The 13436-nt window shown below is 36.5% G+C and overlaps 2 protein-coding genes across 14 annotated transcripts in view; one reads left to right on the forward strand and one right to left on the reverse strand.

The window, feature by feature from the left end:
- ARL13B (ARF like GTPase 13B) overlaps nt 1–13436 on the reverse strand; it is an 83869-nt gene that overhangs the window by 37850 nt on the left and 32583 nt on the right. The window lies entirely within an intron of this gene.
- Nucleotides 1–13436, forward strand: part of STX19 (syntaxin 19) — a 49812-nt gene that overhangs the window by 8481 nt on the left and 27895 nt on the right. For 4 of the 10 annotated variants that reach the window (XM_082460580.1, XM_082460582.1, XM_082460584.1 and 1 more), the window contains 2 exons: nt 2396–2468; nt 5113–9542. In XM_082460580.1, the coding sequence (XP_082316706.1) occupies nt 5126–6010 (885 nt within the window). In that variant the 5' untranslated portion in view covers nt 2396–2468; nt 5113–5125 and the 3' untranslated portion in view covers nt 6011–9542. Of the gene's footprint in view, nt 1–2395; nt 2469–3196; nt 3396–5112; nt 9543–13436 lie in introns of those variants that run through there. The other 6 variants (XR_014263101.1, XR_014263102.1, XR_014263103.1 and 3 more) reach the window with 3 other exon arrangements.

Below are 13436 nucleotides of genomic sequence, written 5' to 3' on the forward strand. Positions count from 1 at the left end.
TAGGTCTCTGAGAAACCAAGATGGGAACCAGAGCCCCTGCTAACCCAACATGGACATGAAATGTGAACGAAAAATACATCTTTGTGGTTGTAATCCATGAAGATTTGGTGACTGGACATTACTGTGGCATAACCAAGCATATCTTGACTGATAAAAATGGGACCAAGCGGAATTTTTCATAAACTGAATATTTAAAACTCACAAGAAATCCCAACCTAAATTAGTTTATAAAGCTAAAAATCTTTACAATTTATCTCTTAAAATCTGTATTTTTATATTAAGGATTATATTAGGTTAATTACAATTAACTAATTAATTATAAATAACTTAATTACATGAAATTATATATACATATAAATTAATCTGTTCATTATAATTTAAAAGGTGGGAAAAATATAAAAAATGATAATATCAAACTTTCTGCACGCTTATTGGTTGCTCTAGTACTGAACTCTTTCTCAAATAAAATCACTTTGTTTTCACTTTAATAAAGGACTTAAAAAATAGTATGCTAGGACTTCCCTGGTGGCGCAGTGGTTAAGAATCCGCCTGCCAACGCAGGGGACACAGGTTCGAGCCCTGGTCCAGAAAGATCCCACATGCCGCAGAGCAACTAAGCTCGCGTGCCACAACTACTGAGCCTGCGCCCTAGAGCCTGAGCTCCGCAACAAGAGAAGCCACCGCAACGAGAAGCCCGTGCACTACAGCGAAGAGTAACCCCCGCTCGCCGCAACTAGAGAAAACCCGCGCGCAGCAACGAAGACCCAACACAGCCAAAACTAAAAATTAATAAATAAAATAAATTTATTTAAAAATACAGTATGCTCACATGGTATTATATATATTTTCTGTAGTTTGCTTATTTCCTACTTGTAAGGACAAAGGCCAGTAAATATCAATACCTTCCTAGAAGGTATGCCTAACACATGGATCAATATATTAGTGTTTTATATTGATCTAATTTCCTAACACCCAAAGTTTGCAATCTATATTGCCACCTTCTCATAGTCCTCCTTGACTAATCTTCTTTTCACAAATTTTCCAGGTTTAATATTATAGCTTATTATTTTTTCCCACAGATCTTAGTAAACCACTGGATCTGGTTAGTTTTGTTCCTAAGGTAAAGAAATTATTCTTTGCAAGTAAGGTAGAATACAGACAATGGAAAGGTGGGGAGACAGAGGGAATGAAATCCTTTCCCTACTTAGAAGTCTCTTATTTGCATAAATTGTACAGACTGAAGTTTTTTTTTTTTACTTTTAATATAGCAAATCAGTGGTAAAATAAAAGACTGCAAGCTATTTGAATTACATACTTAGATAATTTAAAATAAATAGCAGAAAACTGTAAGTGCATTACAGGCAACAAAAACTTGCTGTTAAATGTTTCCAACCAATACTTAAAATGCTCAGCAATACAGGTACACAGCAAATGTCTCTGAGTAAACTGTTAATATCTATAAAAGACTTTTTCCATCAAAAACAGATTTCAAGGTCTTAGTATCCCTTGTGATCTGGCTTCTTTCCCAACCACTTCACTCACCTAATTGCCTCTTCTCAGAACTTATCTGAACTGGTCTCTATAGAGCATCTGATACCATTGAAGAAGGCTTTATAGCACAGTAAAGAGTGAGTCCTTCAAACTAGACTGCCTGAATTTGAATCCCAACTCTACCACGAGCTGATATCTTGGTTAAGCTACTTAAGATCAGGTCTTAATGTCATCATCTGTAAAATGGAGACCATGGTAATACTTAATTCAGAGTTCTTAAAAACATACAACACACTCAGAACAGTGCCTGTCACATATTAAGAACTCAGGAAAATATGAACTATAAAGAGCTCAATATCAGAACTTGAATAAATGAGACTTGTGAAGGTGCTGGGAATACCAGAATGAATAAAGATCCTTGCCCTCATGGAGCTTATATTTGGGGAAGAGAGCAGACGATAAAATAAGATAAATAAGTAAAATATAGTGAGAAGTGCTAGGAAAAAAACTAAAGCTGGGAAGGGTGGTTGCAGCTCTAGATAGGGTGACCAAGGACAGCCTTACTGAGAGGGTGTCATCTCAGTAAGATTTAAAGAAGTTGGGGGAATAAGACAGCACTACATGGGGAAGAGCATTCCAAACAGAGAAGACAGCAAGGGCCAAAGCCCTAAGGCAGGATCCTGCCAGGTTTGTGTGAGGAATAACCAGGAGCACAGTGTGATTGAGGCAGAGGGAGGGGGAGGTGTAGGAGGCATGGTCAGAGGGGCAAAAGGAGAGGTGGAGAAGTCATATTGGGCCTTGTAGGCTCTGGCTTTCCCTCCGAGAGAGATCACACTAAAGGAGGGCTTTAGGCACAGCAATGACATGATCTGACTTACATTTTACCTCTTGTTTCTGTGTTAAGAAAAGACCAAAAGAGACGGGGATACAAAGGAATAAACAAGGAGACCATGTAGGAGACTACGGCAATAATCCAGGTGAGAAAGGATGGTGACTTGAACCAGGGAGGTGGTTCCTGATGTAGCCTGAAAAAGGGATTGACAAGATTCCCGCCTTCTACCTCCAAAATATATCCCAGATGGTTCCCATCTATTCCATCTAGTTTCCATCCAGATCTCTCCTGGAGGTCATCAGGATATATTCTCTATACAGTGATCTTTTAAAAACATAAATCTTATGTCAATACCCTATTTATCCTTTCACTGTCCACCACTGCATCTAGAATAAAATCTAAATTCCTTACTTTGACCCACAAGGACCTTTGTGATCTGATCCCTACCTACCGTCCTGACTTCACTCCTCCCGTGTTACTGCCCATATTAATTTCTATCTATATAAGAGTTAATTTTGTTCTTAAAACATACCAGTCCTAGTCACTGCCCTGGCACCCCATCTCCAATACTCAGGATGCACTTTCTTGGCTCTTCATCTTCTCAACATTTAGGTCTACACTCAAATAGCTCCTTAGAGAGGCCTTGCCTAATTGATCTATCAAGATCTAAAATTATCTCATTTATCTGTTTAATTGTGTATTGTCCATCTCCCCTCAGATACTAATTACTCAAGGACAGGTATTACTGAATACACACTATAGCATTTAAAACTTTGCATATAGTAAGCTTCAAAAATTATTTGACAGAATGTCAGTTCTTTAAAACCAAAGAAATATTATCAGGATATTAGTTTAACTTTTTATGTAAAACAGGTATCATTTCTACAGTATCCTCGACTGGGTCATCATTCAAGAACATCTTGAACATCTCTAGTGATGGCAAGGTTTTTATCTCATGAAACAGTTCATTCCATCTTCAGACAGCTCTACTTGTGTGAAAAGTCTTCTTTATACTAAACCGAACCTCATTCCATGTAATTTCCACCCACACTGCCCTTTGGAGGTACGCCAGGTAAGTCTAATCCCTCATAAATACAGATCTACACATTTTAGAAAACAGTTGTAGATATTCCCTCGACCTTCTCTTTTTCAGAACAAATATTTCCATTTCTTTCAACAACTCTCCATATACTATGGTCTTCCAATCTCATCCTTTCCATGACAGTTTGGAAATTCCCAACTTGTGGATTTTCATCCCATACTTAACACAGTCCCTCTCCCATTTGCTTTCACTAGCATAGAGTCAGTGGAACAAATATCTTTCTTAGTCAATCTAGACATCACATTATTATTCATGAAAGCATAATAACTATTCTGAGAGTTCTGATTAAAAGCTCAAAATTAACTAAAATCTCCAGTGATTTTCATAAGCACTGCTATGAACTCAAGGGTCTTCCAGTTTATAGATGTAAAGGTGTTTTCTAAACAACTAGGTGCAATACTTTACATCTATCCAGTTAAACATGTTTTTGTTATTTTGGTATAGTGTTCTGGTCTATTTTAATTTTCAAATCCCAATTCTGTACTTCAACATACTAAAGAACTCTCCAAATTTTGTGCCATCAACATGTTTGATAAGTATGCCTTCTATAACACCCAAATAACTGATAAAAATATTTGCATAAACATATCAAGCACTGAATCCCATAGCATAACAGCGTCACATTAGAGACCTTTTTCTCTAGTTGATACTATGTGTGGTTCAATGAGCTACTTGTAACTCCCTAACAGCTTCCTCTTATCCACAAAAATATCATGAAAGGCATTTTAAATGCCTTTCTAAAGTCAAGATGTGCTGTGAAAAGAAAGTATTTTATTAAAAAGGATTTCTTTTTATTCACTTCATGTATATCACTATATAATTATGTACATCAAATTGATTCCATGAATAACTACCAACACAGCATACAGTAAGTGTCAATATTATAAGTGTCCCCCAAATAAGATTTCATATATTCTCATGTTTGTAAAAATATCACTTATTATGAATTGACAAAAATTTTTTTCTAAGACAGTCTGGATATCTTTGCAAAGGAATGCTAATAATGAGAAATCAGCATGATCAAACCAAGAATATGTTTCTATATATATGCAATGGATAAGAAAACAAAGCTATGTCAAATAATGTGTTAGTCAATCCAGAAGCCTGAGAAATTCTGAGATAAATTCAACATTACCTATATTGCTTAAAGCTCTCATATGGAATCTGCCCTGTCACTATACTGGTTTCAGCTGAACTACACATATTTAGCAAAATGAGTATGTTTTTTAACATTACATAGACCAAATGAACTGGGAACCGTATCTTTAGTAATAAGGACACATTCAGAGTGACCTTTTAATCCTAAAAAGATATGGTCAAATCTTCCATTCTAAGATATAGCTTCCTAAATCAAGAAAAATCTATTCTGTGGCAGTATTGTGACACTGAGAACTTATTTGGGGGCAATTATTTCTCTATCACTGCTTACTCAGCTACTTTACTCAACTGTATGGGACTCATAGAAGCCCTGCATTATAAGAAGTGATTTACAAAATATTTTACATTACTTTTCCTATTTCAGTGATCTTTATGAGGCAATTCTTATTGATTTTTCTAATTTTTAGTCATCTTTTCAGAAAACTAGGAGGATTTTTCCTGAGAGATAGACATAGCTATGTAAAGCCAACTGCTACTGGGGGGAAATACCAAATTTTTCTTTGTTCAACACAATCATTTTTGCTTTTAGGAGGACAGGGAAGATGAAAGACCGACTTCAAGAACTAAAGCAAAGAACAAAGGAAATTGAGCTCTCTAGAGACAAGGATGTGTCGACTACAGAAGCAGAGGAACAAGGGGTGTTTCTGCAGCAAGCTGTTATTTATGAAAGAGAGCCTGTAGCTGAGAGACACCTACATGAGATACAAAAACTACAGGAGAGTATTAACAACCTGACAGATGATGTTCAAAACTTTGGGCAGCAACAGAAAAGTCTGCTGGCTTCTATGAGAAGGCTTAGTCTACTTAAGAGAGAGTCTAGCATTACTAAAGAGATAAAAGTCCAAGCAGAACACATTAATAGAGGTTTGGATGATTTAGTGAAAGAAGTTAAAAAGTCAGAGGATGAAAATGGTCCATCATCAGTGGTCACAAGGATACTTAAATCTCAGCATGCTGCGTTGTTCCGCCATTTTCAGCAAACTATGTTTATATACAATGACACAATAGCAGCAAAGCAAGAGAAGTGCAGGACATTTATTTTCCGTCAGCTTGAAGTTGCTGGAAAAGAAGTGCCGGAAGAAGAGGTAAATGATATGCTTCATCAAGGAAAATGGGAAGTTTTTAATGAAAGCTTACTTCGAGAAATCAGTATCACTAAAGCACAACTCTCAGAGATGGAACAGAGACACAAAGAACTTGTTAATTTGGAGAACCAAATAAAGGATTTAAGGGACCTTTTCATTCAGATATCTCTTTTAGTAGAGGAACAGGGAGAAAGCATCAACAATATTGAAATGATAGTGAATGGCACAAAAGAGTATGTTACCACTACTAAAGAAAAATTTGGACTAGCTGTAAAATACAAAAAAAGAAATCCTTGCAGGGTGTTGTGTTGCTGCTGTTGTCCATGCTGTGGCTCAAAATAAAGAAGCTATTTTAGAAATTTCTCCAGCTTTAGAATGAAGGATGTCCCGTAATTTAGTGTCTTGTATCATTTTTCTTCATTTCATAGAGCCATTCACATACTTTCATCACTATTAAGTTATAATTTTCCCCTTTCGCCCTTACCCACTACAGTTACAGAAATTTCTAAAGCAAGTGACATAAAACAAGTCTTCATTTATTAAACTAAAAATAGCATATTAGCTTTAAACTCATGGGTTAACTATTGAAAATGAGGCAAATGATCTTAAGTTTCTAGACAGGTATCAAGCTCTATTACATATTTTTGTAACTTCCAATGCCTTAACAAGATGAATGTCAGTAAGTGACAACTACTTAAACAATGCTTTAGGTTCATTTAAGAGCATTTTGGTAGTTAAGAATTGTATAAAACAAGACTTCAAGTGGCGCTCTATTAAAGCCAAATCAAACTAAAAGCTGCATCAAATCTTTTATGTTCAGATAGGTCAGTTAACTCAGCGGTCAACAAATCCTAGGAAAACCCAACTGTGTACTTAATGAAGAGTCTAGTTGGTAACTAGGAGCTGATTCTAGTTTAAGGCCTAAAAAGCTAAGTTAAGGCACTGTTTTCCTGAACTTGGGTCCATTCAGGACACTGTATTACAGATTAAGAGGGTTGGCAAATAAAGTAAAAAATAAAAGGCAATTGTATGCTTGGAAGTTTCTCCATCACTTTATTGTGAAGCCAGGCACTAGACTATGGGCTAGGGACACAGTCTGAACTCACATGGGGATAGAGTTTTGGAACTAACATTCTAGTGGAGAAAGCATATAACAAATATTAGACAATGTTAAGTTCTTGGCAGAGATTTAAAATAAGGATGATAAGATATTGTCAGAGTGGCTTCTTTCAGTTGGGTGGTAAATATAGGCCTCTCTAAAAGGTAATATAAGTGAAGATCTGAGTCATGAGGACAAGGGAAGCACATATTCCAGGCATATGAAACAAAGAGTACAAAGACCCTGAGGAGGGTATAACTTACTCCATTCAAAGAAGAATGAGCAGTACAGTTGTATCATAGTGGGAAAAGAGCAGTGAGGTAAGAGATGAGGTTAAGAAAGGTCAGCAGGGGCTAGATGTAAAGCTCTGTAAGTCTGAAGTTTACAGCAAGTGTAATAAAGGCAAAGCTGTTTTTTGGCCTGGTAGTAATGTTATGTAATTTATATTTGGGAAAAAATCATCCTGTCTACTGTACGGAGAATGGGTCAGAATGGATTTGGGGCAGGTGAGTAGAGGACAAGCATATAGGTATAGAAAACAATTAGAAGGCTAATGCAATAGTCCCAGTTAAGAGATGATGGAGGCTTCAGCTAGGATGGGAGTGGAGGTGGTGATGGTGGTAGCAGCAGTACTAACACTCAAGACATATAAAAACATACTTGCTATGTCCCAGCATTGTTCTAATAATTTTACAATTTTACCAACAAGAACACTGAAGTACAGCTAGGATAAGTAATCTCACTCAGGTCACAGAAACTGTACACAGAGAACTGGGATTTGAACCTAGGCAATCTTATTCCAGAACCAGTTCTTAACTACTATATACCAAGTTGTAGTGATGGAAAAAAAAATTAGACTAAAATGTGATAGATTTAACAGGTAGAATCTACAGGATACTGATTAGATTATGATCGCTTTTACTGAGATGGGAAAAGACAGATATGAAGGTTTCAACACTAGGGGTGAAAAGGAAATCAAGAAATTCTGTTTTGGCCAATAGACTCTGAGATGACCATAAAATGTCAAAGTGGAGGTTTCTAAGATATTAGCTATATCAGTAGGAACTCTTGGGAGATGTCAAAGCTATAGATTTGGGTCATCTGAGTAAATAAACAGTATTTAAGGTCTCAAAAATATCTAGATGCAAAAAGCTGGGATATTCTAAAAGAGCCTGGGATATTCTAAAATTTAGACTTAAAGCAGAAGAGGAGTTAACAAAAAAGACTAAGAAGGAACCATCGATGAAGTAGGAGGAAAATCAAGAAAAGTATGCTGTAATGCAAAAGTGCTAAAAGGAAAACAAAGTTGAGGAAATAGTCAATTTTAGGTAAAATAAGAACAGCAAAGTGACAATGGATTTGGCAACATGGAGATAATTTGTTGACTCCAACAAGAGCAGTTTCAAGGAACTGTAGGAATGAAAGCACAAATGGAGCATGTTGAGGAAAGAATGTGATATAAATAAGTACAGAATCCACTACAGACAATTCTTTCCAGAATTTTGAATAGAATACTATAAAAAGGAGTCAACATGTGGAGAGAGATGTAGAGCCAAAGGATTCCACAATACTTAAAGAAACACAAGAGCACATTCTGCTGATGGGAATGATCCAGAGAGAGAAACTCGATATAAGAAAGGGGAGGAATAATATATTGGGTTGGCCAAAAAGTTCCTTCCGTTTTAAAGTAAAAATCAAAGACACACTTTTCATTTTTACCAAGAAATTTATTGAACAACATATTCACCATTTTGTTCCACTACCTTCTGCCATGTTTCAGGCAACTTCATAATTCCATCTTCCCAAAACTTTTTATCATTTTGAGCAAAGAACTGTTCCAGGTACCTTTTACAGTCTTCCAGGGAATTGAAATTTTTTCCATTGAAAGAATTTTGTAAAGACCTAAATAAATGGAAATCCGAAGTGCAATGTCTGGTGAATATGGCGGATGAATCAGAACTTCTCAGCCAAGCTGTAACAGTTTTTGCCTGGTCATCAAAGAAATATGTGGTCTTGCATTATCCTGATGGAAGATTATGCGTTTTCTGTTGACTAATTCTGGACACTTTTGGTCGAGTGCTGCTTTCAGTTGGTCTATTTGGGAGCATCACTTGTTGGAATTAATCGTCTGGTTTTCCAGAAGGAGCTCATAATAGAAGACTCCCTTCCAATTCCACCATGTACACAACATCACCTTCTCTGGATGAGGACCGGCCTTTGGTTTGGTTGGTGGTGGTTCATTTCGTTTGCCCCATGATCTCTTCCATTCCACATTATTGTACAGTATCCACTTTCCATCACCTGTCACAATTTATTTTAAAAACGGAACGTTTTCGTTACGTTTAAGTAGAGAATCACACGTGGAAAGATGGTCAAGAAAGTTTTTTTCGCTAAACTTACGTGGAACCCAAACATCAAAGCGATTAACATAACCAAGCTGGTACAAATGATTTCAACGCTTTATTTGGATATTTTGAGTATGTTGGCTGTCTCCCGAGTGGTATAATGTTGGTTGTTCTCAATTAATGTCTCGATTTGATCACTATCAACTTCAACTGGTCTACCCGACAGCGGAGCATCGTCCAGCAAGAAATCTCCAGCACCAAACTTCGCAAACCACTTTTGACACGTTTGATCAGTCACAGCACCTTCTCCATACACTGCACAAATCTTTTTTTGCGTTTTTACCTTTCTTGAAATAACAAAGCATAACACGCTGAAAATGTTGCTTTTTTCCTTCCGTCTTCAATATTGAAATGGCTACACAAAAATTCACCAATTTTGATAAGTTTTTTTTTTTTAATGCACGCTGATATGACAGCTGTCACACACAATCTAACAAAATTGTTTCGAATGAAGTTAAAGACAACTAAGCGCTACTAGAGCCATCTTACGTAAAAAACCGAAAGAACCTTTTGGCCAACCCAGTACAATAATAGAAAGGGATGGGATCTTGGACAGGAGCAGAAACACTTCTTCCATATTATAGGAGGGAAGACAAAGGAATAAAAGCAGATAACTGAGCAAATTTGGTGGTGGGAAAATGAGAGAATTCTTATGTAAACAGGAATATGACTATATATGTGTATATATATGTCTCCTAACACTATTAAATAATTTTTAACTTATAAAATATAAAGAAATTGAAGAGTTTTCTACTGTGTCAGTTACAAGCATTACCGGAGAAAAAGATGTTTCCCATAGGTCAGCTTCAAATGTTTAAGGAACATTATAAAAAAAGATAAATTTAAAACGAGTGATAAACTCCCCAGCTAAATCAGATGGTGAGAGATATTTCTTCTGTCCCTTCTAAACTTGTGCTATATCCTTTAATGTAGTGCCTTACTGATACTTGTTTATAATTGTTCCTAAATTATTTATCATGAAAACTGAAAATATCGAGTACTATTTAATATTCATTAGCATAATTATATCCAGATAAGTTCAGAAAATAGTAATTTTCTAGTAGCAGTTATATCTAAACATACTGCTTTTAAAGCAAGACTTAATCACAGATTCATAGCAGAGCAATATATCACATACAATTTTCATTGTTATATTTCAAAAGCACCCTAACCTAAGCAACATAAACATATTTAACTAATTAGCTGCTGAACATTTTGTTTATTCACACACAATAGGCACTAAAAGTAGCCATTTTTTCCTTAAAATTACTACCTTAAAAGAAAAAAATTCTTAAGCATTGGAGGCACATTATTAGGAATCTATTGGTTCAGAAAGTATGCAATAATTATTTTGAGCACTTGGACTCCTATTCTTACCCACTAAGCCATGTCATTTTCTGTAATCAAAAGCTTCATGTAGCTTGAATTCACATATGACACTTTAAAACTAGCTCTCCTTGGGGCTTCCCTGGTGGCGCAGTGGTTGAGAATCTGCCTGCCAATGCAGGGGACACGGGTTCGAGACCTGATCTGGGAAGATCCCACATGCCGCGGAGCAACTAGGCCCCTGAGCCACAACTACTGAGCCTGCGCGTCTGGAGCCTGTGCTCCGCAACAAGAAAGGCCGCGATAGTGAGAGGCCCGCGCACCGCGATTAAGAGTGGCCCCCGCTTGCCGCAACTAGAGAAAGCCCTCGCACAGAAACGAAGACCCAACACAGCCACAAATAAATAAATAAATAAATTTTAAAAAAACAAAAAAACTGGCTCTCCTAATTCATCTCTACCTAGACACAGCATGTCATCAATAGTAACTATTCATATCCACCATCACATGCACAGAAAACTAGTAAAGTACTGCACTAGGTGCTTTAAATACATTATTTTAGAATTCACATGACAACACAAGTATTAAAATCCTTATTTACAAGTGGAGACATAGAAGTTCGGGAAGATTAAGTAACCTACTCAAGGCCTGGCTGACTCCAAAGCCCATGGTTTCCCCTGCACCAGTAGATCTCAATTTTTGCTGTGCAGCAGAGAGATCTGGAGAACCTGTGAAAAAGCCAGAGGCATCTTTGGCCCCACCCTAAAAAATACAGCAGGTCTGGCCTGATGCTGATACAGGTGATCCCTGGATAACATCTTGCCGCCTAACGAGACACTGTCGACAGGTTTTTCTTCGTTTTTTTGTTTTACAATAGAGCGTGTTGGGACAGGGGAGGGAAAGGATGGGAACCTCTACAGGCTCTTTGTGCATAAATTACCTAGGAAGTAAGTCAACCAGCTGAGAAGCTTTACTGTAAACTACAGCTGCTATTAGTGAAGCTGGATGCCATTACAGACAAAAGGAAGCCCTCAGTAAGGAAATGTAGAGGTGAGTCAACAGTATAACTAAATAAAGTTGATGAAGATGAAAGCTTGGTAAGTTTCCGCTGAAAGAAAAGAAATCTTAAGCCAAGGGGCCCTATAAATAAAGTGAGTAGGGGTTTCAGATAGTAAAAATAGTAAATTAAGGGACCCACCACTACAACTAAGGATCAAGTGATTAAGTGACATAGGTTGTCCATACTTCCATACTTATGGGTTTCCAGAATTCTAAAAAGGATCCAGGTTCTCCTATTTCTTATTGAAAGGTCTGACTTAGTGAAAGTACATTTGACTCAAATTCTAAGAACAGTATTAGGATAACCCATAACCTAATTAACTTCTCTTGGGCACTTATAAGAAAGAATATGACTCAAAGAAACTTGCAAACTAACAGTTTCCTGTAATACTGTCTAGAAGAAAGGTGAGTCAAATAGGCATATAGAGGTTGGAGACAAAAGTCTGATATCAATTAAAAAATTATCAATAAAAACCCTGCTTATTATTTCTCCTAATATAAAAACTCACTGCCATGTTTTTTTCAACCTCTTTGGTCATGAAATCCTTTAGGAATTTGATGAGAGCTAGAATCTGCTCCCAAGAAAAATGCACATGCACTCAGAATTGTGTATGTGACTTCAGAGGGTCTTGGGAAGCCACCCATGGTGCAAAGACCTCCAGGTCAAACTTTTTTTTACTGAAATGTTCATAACACCTAGCCAGATCATATATGACATATTATGTTTTTTTCCCTGAGTGAAACTCCTATACATTTTTGTTGTGAAGCATCTAATTTGTGAGGTCTGACCAAAAGTTAAGTTAGGTCATATAACTCCACAGAAAAGCAGACAGTATATAATGAGAAAGTGGCACCACTCCAAGAGTTCAAGTATGCTAACACAAGTAGAACTGTTATTATCCTGGTAGGAAATTTTAGCCTGTGGATCTCCAGAGTTATTTCAGTTATAAGTATTAGGAGATACAACCACAAAAAATGAAGGGTAATTTACAATCGCTCTGATTGTAAGGGCAACTTTCAAGACTGTACTATAAAGAAGAGATGCAGAAAGAACATGTGCCTTCTTTTTTTTTTTTTTTTTTGTGCCTTCTTATATAACATTGGTGTAACCTTGGGCTGCTGAAAATTTCAATAGGTTAGGATGTTTAAAATACCTCCTAGCTCAGCCCTTTCCACAAGGAATCAACAAATAGTACCTTGTATTATTAATGGAAAATTTCTCCGGTGGATGTTGAGCTTAAATTTTGAAATTACTACTGATTTCAGTGCTACTTATACCACTGCAAAGTTGTTTACTTTTTCTCTTGGAAAGGTCTTCTTTATCTGTCAAGACTATCTAGTATTAGAGCTTTTAATAAATAATTAAATTATAAATGGTTAAAGCAAGAGTATGTATGTGGTGGTGGGAATGTGAGGGTAGGTAATATGATTCATACCTTAATTAATCAGAGTAGAGGTTCAAGTTAATCGATAGTAGACATGAGAGAAGAAAGACTTTCTATTCTAGGTAAATAAACAACTCAGCATGACAACAGACCCAAATATTTGCATGGCATCCATTTTTACTTTCTTTAGAAGGAATACAAATCACTTTTACCTTTTTACCAAAATGGATTCTTGGCATAGACTATACCAAGGTCCACATTATAATACACAGCTGAATACAATCACAGAATTACTATATTTTACAGTTACTTTTATTAAAGAAGAGTCATTTAACCACTAAGTCCAAAGAAGTAAAGTGACCTGTCAGGGTCATAAACAAATACACAATAACTTTTAGAATCCAGGTTTCAGATTCTCTGTCTTCTCTCTAAACCCATGTTTTTTCACCTTTTCACCACTTATTTCAGAGATTTTGACTGGAATATTATGCTGA

This window comes from Balaenoptera physalus (assembly GCF_965194825.1).
Source record: "Balaenoptera physalus genome assembly, chromosome: 4".
NCBI lineage: Eukaryota > Metazoa > Chordata > Mammalia > Artiodactyla > Balaenopteridae > Balaenoptera > Balaenoptera physalus.